The sequence below is a fragment of the Candoia aspera genome, chromosome 5 (assembly GCF_035149785.1).
Source record: "Candoia aspera isolate rCanAsp1 chromosome 5, rCanAsp1.hap2, whole genome shotgun sequence".
Classification (NCBI taxonomy): Eukaryota; Metazoa; Chordata; class Lepidosauria; order Squamata; family Boidae; genus Candoia; species Candoia aspera.
In genome coordinates, this window is record NC_086157.1 from 16,656,837 (window position 1) to 16,671,368 (window position 14,532).

Genomic DNA, 14,532 nt, shown 5'->3' on the forward strand with positions numbered 1-14,532 from the left:
GTCATAAGAACAACAACAACACAGAATAATTTGAGTAGTTCAACTTGCCACAATTCCATTCTTTTTCTTCCTGCCTATATGATTTTAGCATAATCTCTAAAGAAAAGAATGACAATATTCACAAAGAGCTCACCTGCTCTGAAAGAAAGAGAGAAACATGTAGTTAAGCTTGCATGTTGATGCCACATTATTTTTCTATTCTGTCCAGAGGGCCTGAAAACTTCCGTAGTATCAAAATGTGAAAGAAGACAAATCTTAGGCTGGCAATCATTTGTTCCGGAGGAGGGAACATCTTTTATATATTTATAGGATGACCTCTGCTTATGCTCAGTAATATTCCTAACTCCTACCCATAACATGGCACAAGTAAATGTGCAGTCATCTGCTGCAGATTACGGCTTACTGTATCCTGGGCACAGAATGTTTTTTCTTTTAGCTGCCACATTATAAGTTATGCATGAGATGAGCTGTCACGACTACTTCTCTTTGCAATGGAAGATTCATTGAGAATAACATCTCTGCACAAAGCAGAGAGGACATTATCTTTCTTTCTTGCTCTGAGATTTAAAAAAACACATTCCTGTGCATTTGTGGAAGGTAAACGTAGTATTCTTGGGAACCAAGCATCTTTCTTTTGACAAGAAAACATTAATGTTATTGACAAGTCAAAATAATCACATTTTGGTTCTTCATTACCTCTGCTTTTTAATTTTTTTGTCCATTCAATTTATTTTGTTTTGGAAGGGAGAGGAAGGAATGGGATGGGACACCTGAAACAATGACATAAATTAGATTCTACATTGCTGATGACAATGTCATCGTAGATTGCTAACTGTCTATAAAGCCTGCATTGAAGAAACAGGGTGGGTGACATCTTTCGTAAACAGGGAATATATTCTAATATATTGTTGGAAACAAGTTAGATATTATACTGCAGCAAAAAAAGCTAACCAAACTCCCATGACATCCATGATTCCTTGTGCAAAATATAAATGTCATTGTTCAGCCAAACACCTTTTATAATAGGGAAAATAAGCATTAACTATCCAGCAAAGTAGATCTACTTTCTCTTCCACGCACTCTTTCAAATAGTAGACAATTCTTCAGGGTCTGAGCAGTCTAGTCCTTCATATTACTGCAATTAATATCAGTTACCACAGATAAAGAATGATAGTTTCCAAATCAGCTCTTGCCCTAACAGGACAACCGTTGAGTATGATCGCCAATTGCCTTAAATATACAGTTAATATTCTTGCTGAGTATAGCCCTTGCTAGGATAGATTAGGACAATAAAATCATAGTTATCTTCTTTCAGACAGACTGCAGATACAGGTCCATATATCTGAATGACTTTCTCCTTTTTTTTTTAAAGTACAAAAATATAATTTCTACATGTATAAAACTAGCATTATGGATAGAAAGGTTATAGCCTAGCCATTTCTCTAAACAGTTTTGCATATGCATGGATCTTTTTAAAATGGAAAGCATTAAGTACTGTATTTTAATCTCCTACCTTTATTTATTTATAAATAACCACACACTTTGCTTCTAAGAATAAGCAAAATAGAACAAGCTACTCACCATCAAATTTCTTATGCCTAGACACAAATGTGGTACGGACAAAATGGCTTGTCTTGTCCATCAAATTCTCGAATTCCAGTTTGCTTTGCTGGCTTAGTTTGTCTTCCATTTCTGATGTGCAACATGTATATTCCTGAGGACAGATTCTCAAGTGTTCCCCTGAAACGATAGGACATGAATGCAAAGCGTAAGTAATAGCATACAAAACCCACATATAGTGTCATATTCTGTCATATATTAATATATTCAACAGGCATTGTTTAAAATCACTATCCACAGGAGAATTTTATAATCAAGATGCTACTAGCAAGACAGAGGCCTTATTCCTAATGCCTTTTTCTTTCCACTTCTCTGCAAGTTAGACTTACTGGCAGGACTATAGTCTGGAGCTTCCCAGCTGATCATAGCACAATGGGTTGCCTGGATTAGGGGGTGGGTAGTCTTTTAAGTATTTGCCATATTATAAAAATTAAGACTTAGATCAGGAAGGAGTTAAAGATGAATTTTTAAAAAATTCTCTGGAATTCTATTTGTATACCGGGCTTTCTGCAATGCATTTTATTGGCAACACTTGGCTGTTAGACATTCCTATAGGTATCAGCTGATTTTTTTTTTTTCGGGTAATGCCAAATCCAAAATAATGAATAGAAATACAAGAGAAGTTTAATATTTAAGCTATGCCAATAAAAATGCAGTGAAAATGGTAATGCAAGATTTTGTGTTTAATTCCCCAGATTATCTCTTGATGTACCATGCCTATGTTTCTGCACAGCTTACATTAATGCCAACTGCAAGTGGAAGCCAATTCTTTAACTTATGAAATTAAAATGCTCAGTTATTACATGAACTGTGACTTTCCAATTGAAGCTGTACTCTGGTTGTCAGAAATGTTTAGCTCTGCCTTCCGGGAACAAAAAATCCCACCATCCTCTACAGAAATGTAACCAAGTACTTGCTTCTTCAATAAGAATTGCTCTGATGTAAACTGCTTCATTTTTGACGTAATGAACATTGATTAAAATCTCTGGGTGCTTTTAAGTGGCAAAGCTATAAACTAAGGGCTTATACCAACCTTCCCAATTTACTATTCTGCAGATGTGTTGGCAGCACATCTTCCAGAATTGCCAGCCAGCATTTAATCCCAAAATATCTGCAGGGGGGGTGGGGGTTGGGAAAGCTTACTTTTATATATTAGCAGACATCAAGCTGTTCCAGTTGATCTATTTGGGTATCTACAATCTCACAGAGTAATTGTGTTATGATACTTAAAATACTGATTATGATTAGTATTGATAAGTATGTTTTAGTCCGAATCAAAAAGACTGCAAGTTTAGCATCTCTTTCACAGTTTTCAGAATCAAAATTACACTATAGGAAACTTTGTTGACTTTGTACTGACATGACATATTTCACTAGCTGGGAGAAGGCTTCATCTGAAAATAGGTGAGAAAGGGAATAAAGGAAAGGGGAAATTGGATCCCAAGGCATACGAAGCTTTGAAAGGGAAGCATCCAGATGATGAACTGCCTTAAAACCCTTGCTACTCAGAGTTATATATTTAAAATGGGCGGCTATATAAATCTTCCAAAATAAAAATTTAAACACAAAAAATGAAGCAGTGCAGCACTTTAGATCCAAAGACAAAAGGGTGCTTTGGAGCCTAGAGGTGCAAACCCAGCACCCATCTGCGGCTTCTGAAAGCAAACTTGTCTTTTCTTGGGACTGCACAGAAGCTCCGGAGCACAGTCTGAACAACTCTAGGAAAAGGTGCAGCTACTTAAGGGCAGATGTTCACCTCCCCCATCAAGCCAAAGCACCTTTTTGTCTTGAATCCCCAGCATTGCCCAGCCTAAACAAAATAGGCAACATTTATTTAAAGATCATTATGGTCTGTTTCACATATCAATTCTTTTTTATGCATTAGGTGCATATATTTCCACAAAGCAGGAGACCAAGGCAAGGAAGAATGATCCCAGTTGCTGCTCCATGCCTGATTGTACATGAGGGACATCTACAGTATGCTGACCTTTATTGGCCAATTGCAGTTAGCCTGAAACTCGATCCGGCGGAAGCAGATAAATTGATAAAAGCTATTAGGCAGAAAGCAAGTTCCTGTTTAGCCTAACATTTGCAAATAAATATTGTTAATGTAACCACTGAGTTTGTGGTTACATTAACTCACTATAGTAAAGATGACCCAGTAAATTCTTGTGCTGAAGTACAGCATTACATTAAAACCATTATTACAAATGCTTCCATATTTGGTTTCAAGATTTCTCTGCCGTATTCCTCTACAATTATTTATTAAACTGTTACAGGTAATCTTAAGTGAAGCATTAGTGTCCAAGCCACTATCCCTCTGAGAACAACTGTATTTGTTATTTTTTTCCTTCCTTTTGCCAGTCCAGTTTATTTTCTTGGTCAGAGTTTCCAAACTTTTTGCTCTAAAATGTTATTTAATGATTGATCTGGATATTTACAGAATCATTTCACAGACTGCAACTGATATCTCAAGAAATTCATGGCATTTTACTACAGGAAACAGCTCTGTGCTGTTATGTCAAAGATTATATGCCAGGAGGGGCAACCAATACAGTTGACTGGCTTTTCATTCCCCCAAAGGGTTTCCCCACAGATAAATTTGTCTGCTTTAAGTTATGCTGTGCCAGCACTATGCCAGACAAAAATGGGAATTAATTCAGCAACTGCCCTATTATAACTCAATAAACCACAGTGCTTCAGATTAAAGGTGGTAACTCTCTTCTCTTTCTCTCTGTGGCTCATATTATATAAATCAAGCCCATCATCTGCTACAAATTCAGCAACTACTGTTCAATTCCCAGATTTATTGCTGTTCTAATCTTACATCTGTCTGCACTTGCTCCATATTGACAAGCTTTTGGATTTGGTAAAATCTATATACCTAGAACAGTACAACAGTTCACAAGCACTCTGACTTTATATTCAAATACAGGTAATTGTGGTTATTCTTCTAATAGAATAACTTCTAGTTTCTAATTCTTTTCAACACTAACTTTGTTTTGTTTATCCTGGGTTACCACAACAGTTTACTTATTGTTTTTCTAAAAGTGTGGCAGGAATATTTTTGCTAACACACACACGTGCGCGCGCGCACACACATACTTTTCCTATAACTGCATTTTTGTAAACAGTGATTATGAATTAAACCACAGAATTTAGAAAAAACGTGGATATTCACACACACACACACACACACACACACGAATACACACTTGAATAGTATGCATTAAAATGTAAACCAAATGCATTTCTTAGTTTTTGCTAGCCAATATGTTTTGGAACTGCAAACAGTCAGAAATGGGATGAAATAAAGTTAAGAAATGAGAACATGTGAAATTGTGAGCGTTGACAAACCAATCCCATCCCTTCCCATCGCTGGAACACAGGCCAAAAAACAGTTCTCTGAATTCCTCAGCTTGGAGATCAAGCTGAAAAATGATTGATAGTACCAAGAGTCTTCTCTGGCAGATGTCCCTGCTGTTCACATCTAATATCACACAGGTGAACTCCTTCCCAATGTATCTCCGGTCACAAGTTCAAGATCCACAGTGAGCTGAAGTCACCACACCAGGCCTGAAGAAACACCTGACTATAAATAAAGCTGTAGAGCTATCCACATTTATTTATAAGTAAATTGTATTGAAATTAATGGGGCTTACTCCTGAGTAGATTGCCACTGAGTAGATTTCCATAAGAATTGTCAAAATATAAAATTAGCCTTTTATTTCTCCCACTTCTGAAATCTTACTAAAGTTCTGGCTACAGGCATTAATGATAATAACCCCCTAAGTTGATGTAAAATTTTATCACACAGGCTTATTTGAATTTCACATGATTGGTGACATAAATTTTACAATTAAAGAATTTTTTTAATGATGTACTCAGGTTTGATAGCTTCCTCCCTAACCCAAGCCTGAAACCAACCATTAACTTAATAATTTATGCTACTCTACCTGAGGCTATTAAACTTGAGTAAGAACTTTGAAAACGATATGACCATTTCTAATTTTCTGTGTTTAATCCAAGAGTGGGCAATACCAAAGGCACACATCAACTGGATCCTGATAGTTTAAGGAAACTCACTAAACAGGAAAGTTTCTCTCTTCTTTTTAACAACATCCTAATATTGCAATATACATACATGCCTGTATGTATGTATGTATGTCAGAAGGCTCTGATGGAGAAGCGAAAAGATAGGCACTTTCTTAAGCTAATGTATCTTAGAATCCAAGTGGAAGTGTGAATGATTCTCATCTCTTTCTACTACCTCCCACATCAAATCAAATCTGTTACTGGTGTACATGCGCTTCTTTCATTTAAGCTTAGAGAAATCTTTAGAGGAAAATTGGAGCAGAAATGACTTGCTTGAGGACACCCAGTGAATATGTAGCCTGTCAAACCTTTGGCCTTTTACTGTTTCAGTTCAGAACAAATCAGCAGGGAAGAAAATACAGTAGGTCAATCCCTAACAGCTTCCAAGGATAATAGTAATTATGAATATCATAAACAAAACGGAAAAAATAATTTAATTCTTTGCCATATTGTCAAGCATGCAGGACATCATCTCATTATGCATATTCTCAAGGTTCAGTAAATTATTTCCTTCACAGTTTTAAATAACAATAATGAACCAAAGAAATAACTAAGTGTGCATTAATCCTGACTAGCATTGTTTTACTGAATGTGGTTTCCTTGTCACCAACTGTATATAATTAAGTCATAGTAGAATACTATGTTATACAAAACTATATTAAGCAATACTTGTTTATTTACAACATTTGTAAGGGTTGCACAATTTGAAATTCCTAAAAAGTCAAAATGATTAGGAAAATGTGTTTCAGGGGGAAAAAAAGACTTTGCACAAACACAAAAGTGAGCTAAATTTCTTAATTGGATCCATATCTTTCTGAATTGATTTGGAGGTATCTAATTTGTCCCAATGCTGCAAAATTATTTGGAGATTCCATTCAGAAACTTATAATGGTCATACTAGGGCAGGGTTTTTCAACCTTAGCAACTTTAAGATGTGTGGACTTCAACTCCCAGAATTCCCTGGGAGTTGAAGTCCACACATCTCAAAATCGTTAAGGTTGAGAAACCCTTAAAAATTTTGAGATTTTTAAGGCCAGATTTTTGGCTGGGCCTCCAGGCAGTAGATGAGTGTTAGTGACCTTGCTGCCCTATAGTTCCAATGTATGTTGTCTTGCATATGTATTCAAGTTTCTTAACTTTACTTTCCAAATGTTCTTTAGATATTTTCTTTTATTTTTCCACAAATAAATAATAGAACCATGAATACATACTGTATGTTAAAAAACATTTCTGATAACATAAAGTATATGTATACAAAAAAGTCAAAATCTTGTTTCATCTGTTTTATAAAAAGTGGATCATTTAATGATGTATTTAAATGCTATCTTGAAAAAATAGTATCAATTTTTCTTGTTACAATAGATTTATTACTATGGTGCTGCAATCAGATATTGTAATGAGATCTATATTACATTTATATATCCATTCAGCTCATGAAACTTAAAAAAAAAAAGAACAAGTCAGATGTTGAATTGGGAAAAGAAAAAAAAAACCACCTCTTGCCATGAAGTTTTTAAAAGTGACCATGTATACTCTCCAAAATTAAATTCCTGTATAGAGGCACACAGGACCTTCCATATATAAAAATTAAATTCACCTGGAATAGTATCACAGCTTAATACAGTTTCTAAAATTTGATTAAAATCTCCAGACAGAATTATCTGATCCAAAGCTAAAATAAAAAGTTGTTCAAAATATCTAGCTAAAACATCTGGATGATCCTTATTAAGTCCATAGTGCAATAAATAAAACATGATTATTAGAACATTTAGCCTCCAATATGTCCTTCTGGAGCTTTATTTCTTGTCCCTCTACAAATTTTGAAGACTTGTTAATTGAAGTCATAACACTCTTGCAGATTCTGAATTCCCACTAATATACATGTATCTGTCTCTACTTGGATTTCACTGATTTAATGAGTTCAGTTTTCTATAAAATTCAGGATTAAAATGGATGGGAAGGTTCAACAGTTAGTAAAAACGATTACTTGAGAGTTTTTAATAAGAATATATATACATATGTATGTATGTGTGAATAATTTTATTTTATTCAGTGTTTTATACACTACCCTGGAATTCTTTGATGAATGATTGAAATCTAAAACAGTAACTAAAGACAGGAAACTCCTTAGATTTTTTCATTTTTGCACTTCTCACATCTCTGACCACAGAGTTTGGGTTACAGGCAAGGTCACTCTGCCTTTCCTGGTGAATGTTCTTAAAAAGGAAATCTGAAATTGGCAAAACTTGTGTTGTTCTAGGAAGCTTTATTATACTTTGGTTAGAGCTTTGGTTAGAGTTCTAGATGGTGATTCCTGGGGCTAACAAACCTGGGCTGCAAAAATCTGGATTACCGCTAGATGGGAGCAAAGCGTTGGCATCAGAGACTCATATTAGACAGTGCTCCTGTGCAGGAACCAACTGCCCCAGCAAACCCAACAGATGACCACCCACTCTTTGTATAAACACCAATAGCAAAAGAGAATCCACACCTCCTGACACAGTCTGTTTGACTGCTGAACAGCTCTTAAAGTTAGCAAAATGTCCCTGATCTCTAATGAAAATCTACTTCTTTACCATTTAAACCCATTGTTTCTTGTCCTCCCTTCCAGAACAAGACTGAACTATTCTGCCCCCTCCCACAATTCCTGATAGTTTTTTTTCCTTCCAGTCCCCTTATCTAATAAGTGCCAACACAGAATCTATGATGTGAATATTATTACTGCTTGCCAGAGTTTCCCATTCTTTTATATTCTACCTCCAAATTTATGAACATATTTCCATCTGTGCTGCAGGTGACTTACAAATGTCCTGGCATGGCTGTCTTAGTGTGCATGTACATAAGCCTATAGGGGCACTATTGAAAAAAGAGAGAGTACATATGTGTTAGTCTGAGCTGGACAAGCATTTGATCCAGCATTACAGTACTAAATGAGATCTGGATATTGTGTTTTTCAAATCGCAATCCAGTAGTCATGGTGCAACAGGAAGGTACTGGTTAAAGATGAAAGAGCAGGTCCAAACCACATCCTTGAACAATCAAACATTAAGCCCTTTTGATTTCTGGTTAAGTTGCAGGACTTTCTCTCTCTATGCCTGAACAGGGCCTTGTGCAAGGGCACATAGGCTCACAAAGCTGTTTCTTTTTTCACAACTCCTCAGTCCCCCAAAGTAATGTCTCCATTCCTAACTTTAGTATAGCAGGGAATGTTAAGCATATGAAGTGACAGCTGCTTTTCCAATATTAGCTCATCAAACTGACAAACTGTCACTCATGATGAGCTGCACGGTGGCAAATTGTTCCAAGAGGCATATTGTCTTAGTATAGTATAGCCTGTTTAAAGTTTGTTTGTTTGTTTGTTTAATTTATTTATCATATTTGTTCCTCACCCATCTCATATTACGACGACTCTGAGTGGTTTACAAAAGTTGGTGTCTATGTTTTTGTAATGCGTACAAAGGACTGCCTTTCCTGATCTCTCTTTCAGAATGGCTGCTCTCGTGACTGGCTCTGCCATTACGACTGAGCACAACCTCATCCCAAAAAGCAGTTCCATTATTAAGAATTGATTCCATTCTGTCTCAGCTTTAAGGCACATGTCACTATATTCCTTTCCATTCAGTGTAATGCTGAATGAAACATGTTGTGCATACTCTTTCTGAAGGCATTTTATGCTTATTTATTTATTTATTTATTTATTAATTATTCAAATTTAGCCACCACCCATCTTCCCCAAAAGAGGGACTCTGGGCAGTTTACAATAAAATCAGGCTCCAAATATTAACATTAAAATCTCATAAAAACAATTATTATAAAATACCATAAATAAATATAGAATCCAAGAAAGGTATAAAATCCAGGCTGGTGGGAGGGACTCTAGGGTGCGAGCCACCCCCAAGAATGGTTATTCACTTTCCCGCCCCAGGCGAGATGGCAGAACCAGGTCTTCAGGGCCTTCCGGAAGGTCAGGAGTGAAGGGGCCTGCCTCACCTCCGGGGGCAAGATGTTCCAGAGGGCGGGGGCCACTACAGAGAAGGCCCATTTCCTGGACCCTGCCAGATGAAATTCTCTTATGGACGAGGTCTGCAACATGCCCTCTCTGGATGATCAGGTGGGGCGGGCCGATGTAATGGGGATGAGACGGTCCCTCAGGTAACCTGGCCCCATGCCATGTAGGGCTTTAAAGGTGATAACCAACACCTTGAATTGGACCCAGAAGCAAACTGGCACCCAGTGCAGCTTGCGCAGCAATGGTGTTATATGTGCTGACCTAGGGGCACCAAAAATAGCCTGCGCGGCTGCATTCTGGATCAGCTGAAGCTTCGGATACTCTTCAAGGGTAGCCCCATGTAGAGCGCATTGCAATAGTCTATATTCTTACATTAAGTCCCCAGGGGCAGGAGGGTATGATTAGATCCCACTTACGCTAGCATCAAAAACATCATTCAGGAGTTCTGAACTCAACAACTTTGAGTAAGTCCAGCAATCCTCTAGAAAAATATATGTATCCTTAGACATAGATCATAACATTGATAGAGATTAAAGAATATAGAATTGTAGATTGAAGGGATGTTGAGAACACTAAAAGCAAAAAGCCTGCTGAATATTAACAAGCCAGAAAGGTTTGATTTAGCATTCTGCCCAATATTCAAGTGAAGAAAATTGAAATGTCACTTCACTGGACCAAAGATGGTTCCCAATGAACAGTCCACCTTGACTCCCCTTCTGGTTTAGCAATTATCTTCTTTATAGCATATAACAATGTGGCACATTGCCTTGCTGAAACTGCTTCTGGCATTTAAATTGCACAGGTCAACTTCTCTACTTAGACTCAGACATGTGACGATTTAAATTCATTCTACAGCAATTTTTGGACAAAGCAAGATTGAGACAGTATTTTTCAAAATAGTGCTTTGCATATACAATAACCCTATCCGTATACAGTGTATGAGATAGACGTTTTACAGCCCTGACAGATGAGTAAATGCATCCTTTTCATCTTCCTCCTTCTCCCTCCCCCAGCCTTTGCCCCTGATTCCCTGAATCCCTGCAATCACATCCTCTGCATTCATGTTTGTCTTAACTAGGGGAAAAAGAAAAAGAAAAACTTTCTTCAGACACCTTTAGTGTTCCCTTAGGGGCTTGAGGTCAATTAAAAAATGAATGCCTTCCAAAACAGATTGATAATTAGTTAACAGTCTCTTCATTACGAGTCCCACGGGAGACATTAATTTACAAGAAGTCTGACCCAGTTGTCCTTGGAAAACCATCAAACTTGCAGAAATGAAGGCCACAGCAAAACTGTTCATTTGAGTACAGCACAGGCACAATAAAGCTGTTATGTCTGCTAATCATCTTGCAAATCATACTCGTCTGTTATTCTTCAAGCTTATCTAGGTAAACATTTTTTTAAAAATGGTACAACTAGAGAGTATGAATACACAATGAATCAGATCATTAACTGATGGATTGGTATGGTCTCACTACCAGATGGATTTGCAGTTGTTTGAACAACCATATCCAACCTGTGGTCCTTAATGGTAATGGATCTATATCTACATGGGAGAGAGGTACTGCATATGGTGGGGTATGTCAGGTTTCTGTCCTGGGCCCAGTGCTCTTTAACATTTTTTATAAATAACTTAGACATCAGAATAGATGGGATGCTCAACAATTTTGCGGACAACACAAAGCTGTGGGGAGGGGATTGCTAACATCTCCAAAGACAGGATCAAGGTTTAAAAGACAGGATCAAGGTTTAAAAGACAGGATCAAGGTTTAAAATCTTTATATTTATCTTCATAAAGTGGGTCTTTTTCTATAAAATGCAGTTGAATGACAAAATATGTAGGGTTCTGCACTTAGGTAGGAAAAATCAGATGCATAAGTACAAGATAGGTGGTATCTGGCTCAGGGTAATGCTTGTAAAAAGAATCTGAGTGTCCTCCTGGTAGACCACAGATTAAACCTGAATCAGTAGTGTGCTGCAGCAGCCAAAAGAGCCAATGCATAGTATCTGGAGCTATGGCAGTCTGGATGAAGAACAGATTGTGGCTTAACCTTGGCAAGTGTCATGCTCCCCAATCAAATGTTCCCAGAGCATCTGATTGAACTCACTTGCATGAATGCAATCAACACATGTTGAATCTTGCGAGTGGCTGAGAGTGGGAGGAGGCAAGCCAGGAGTGTGAAACCATCTTGTTTGGACTATCTCTGGCATTCAAGGTCAGGCTGCTGAGAGCCATTGGAGACATCTGCATGGAGCTGAATGAACTGGCACGAAAAGGGGGGCTGCATACCAAAAGGGGGAGGGGTTGGTTTCATTGGACTGTTTAACCTGAGGAAAGCACAGGAATTTCTATTTGCAATTTTTTCACTGTACTGCGTACTACAACTCATTAAAGAGATTTCTACTTTATTTGATTCCACGTATGAATCAAATTTAATGGGAACTGAGTAGGGCAGTCATCACAGCAAGACTGGCTGTGGATTTTGAAACCCCCGGATCTGGGTACCTTGTTTGTTTCCCGAATCAGAACTGGTATGCAATTTGGAAGTCCTCCTACACTCTTGATGAGCAGGTATAGCCAAGAGTAGGAAGTCTTGCATAGCTTCATGTTGTGTGCACAATTTTCTGCCAACTATGTTCCTAGACTAGTACAGAGGAATACATAGATAACCTTGAAGATAGTATGCAGAAAGAAATAAGGGAAAATAAAAGATAGTCTTGGAAAAGAAAAGGGGTGAAAAAGAAACTCAAAATAGCCCTGCCTTGATTCTGTTTGGTAGAAGAGGGGGCAGAGGGAAAAATCTGGCACCGTTCAAAATTCTGTTATTGTACTTTAACAATTATAAAGAAGCATTCCTATAATCCTTGTGTCGTCTGTTTCCCAGCCTGACCTATCTTGAATTGCTGACAACTAGGAGACCACACTTAAGGTTACTCATGCTTGTCTTGGTCATCTTCGACTGCAATGTTCTCTACCCTTGAAGACTACAGCTGGTCCAAAATGAAGCTGCATTGGTAGTTATGTATGTATCTCAGTACATCCATATAGAGGTATTACATGGATGTACTGAGATACACTGGCTTCCAGTTGACTTCCAGTTGACTTCCAATTCAAGATGCTGATTACTACCTATAAAGTCCTAACAGGGCTGGATTACTTATAAGACTGCCTCTCTCCAATTATGTATGCCTGCCCTACAAGATCAGAGTGGGTGTGCGCCAGGTCCCTTTTATCAAATAATGTCAGTTGATGGGACCCAAGAAGTATACCTTCTTTCTCACAGCACCTATCCTGTGGAACAGCATGCCTCCCCCCCCCCAAAAAAAAAATTTGGATGGCCCCAGCTCTGCCAGTTTTTCATGGAATATTGAAGACTTGGCTGTTCCTCCAAACATTGGCCCATGACATTGGATGAGCCAGTCTTGTGTTAAATTGTTATTACCTGAGCACAATATGTTTTTTTTTAATCCTTTTAATTTTTGTTTTGTTTGTTTTTAATTATTGTGAGTCAAGCAGAGTTGTATCAGAATGGGTGGCCATATATGGAACAAATGAATAAAAAAAAAAGGGAAGCCTGCAGAAGCTTTGAAGCTACCTGTAAATTAGGCAGTAGATAATCCTAATGAATTGTTCTGAATTTCTCTTGAGACTATAATAATGATGTCTGTATAATTATAATCTAAGCAATATAAATTTGCATATGGAAATTTAATGCAAATATGCATCCTTTTGTTTTGTTTTGGGCAGTGCAGAAGTGGCCATTTAATAGCAGGAAGTCTTTGGATAAGGGCAGGGTAGAAATGCCAAAGATAAACAAATGCTTCCAAGGAATCTACAGAATGAAGGCACTTTCCTTTTTCCTCTTATTGCCAGCATTTGCTATTAGATATTATACTCCATCTGAACTTCTTACATTTAAGCATGTTTGATCTCCTTTAAACCTGTCTTTGTCAGCTTGTCACTGCTGTCATTTCTTTAAGTGAATGCCAATTAATATATTTAGTTGTTTTAATGTTACAAGCAAGAAAGAAATGCGTATTCTTGTCCATGCCAAAAGTTCAGAGATGGGGACCCATCAGACTGACAGTGGAAAATATATTGCCCACTCGCTTGTTCACAGTCAGCAATTGGGGATGCAAGATGCAATGTGACAAGTGGTCATCCATTTAAAGGTATTGCAATTTATTCTGAAAATGCCACCTGTCATGCAGAGGAAGAAATTTGTAATTACAGGGTTTCTCTTTTTCTTTCAGCAGTTTATGAACGCGTCTTATTTCTTTCTGGTGTCTTATATCTATTAGATTATTTAATACTGCAACAGATCAAAGTTATATTACAGGGAGATCAAATAACCACTGGCACTCATGTTTAAATATGATTTCTTAAGACATGTACATTTTTATTTCATAGAGTTCTGTTAACATAATCTTTTTTCCCCACAGAAGCCTCCCAGGTTTATATTAATGATACTAAGTAAGCAGAAGATTAAAATACATAAAAGCAACTGCAGCTTTTCAAGATCTGCCTGCTTCAGCATAGCACTGGCTAAAAATGGTATATGTTAGTCCAATAACAGGTAGTCCCGAACTTTATTTGCAATATTCACATGTGAATATTGAAAATAAATTAGAATAATTAAAAGAAGTTGAAATAATAATATGCATGATTGTGAAGGTGATTTTGCTTTAAGCTCAATCCTAATGCTACACTGATTATTATTATTATTATTATTATTATTATTATTATTATTTTAAATGATCTCTCTGCTACCTGAGAGTTATATCCTCTGAATTCACTGGGGCTTTTT

At 37.2% G+C, this 14,532-nt stretch overlaps 1 protein-coding gene across 1 annotated transcript in view; it reads right to left on the reverse strand.

Annotated features, from left to right (window-relative positions):
* GPC6 (glypican 6) overlaps positions 1 to 14,532 on the reverse strand; it is an 886,853-nt gene that overhangs the window by 638,554 nt on the left and 233,767 nt on the right. Inside the window, exon 2 of the mRNA XM_063304653.1 lies at positions 1,582 to 1,740. Coding sequence (XP_063160723.1) covers positions 1,582 to 1,740 — 159 coding nt within the window. The remainder of the gene's footprint in view (positions 1 to 1,581; positions 1,741 to 14,532) is intronic.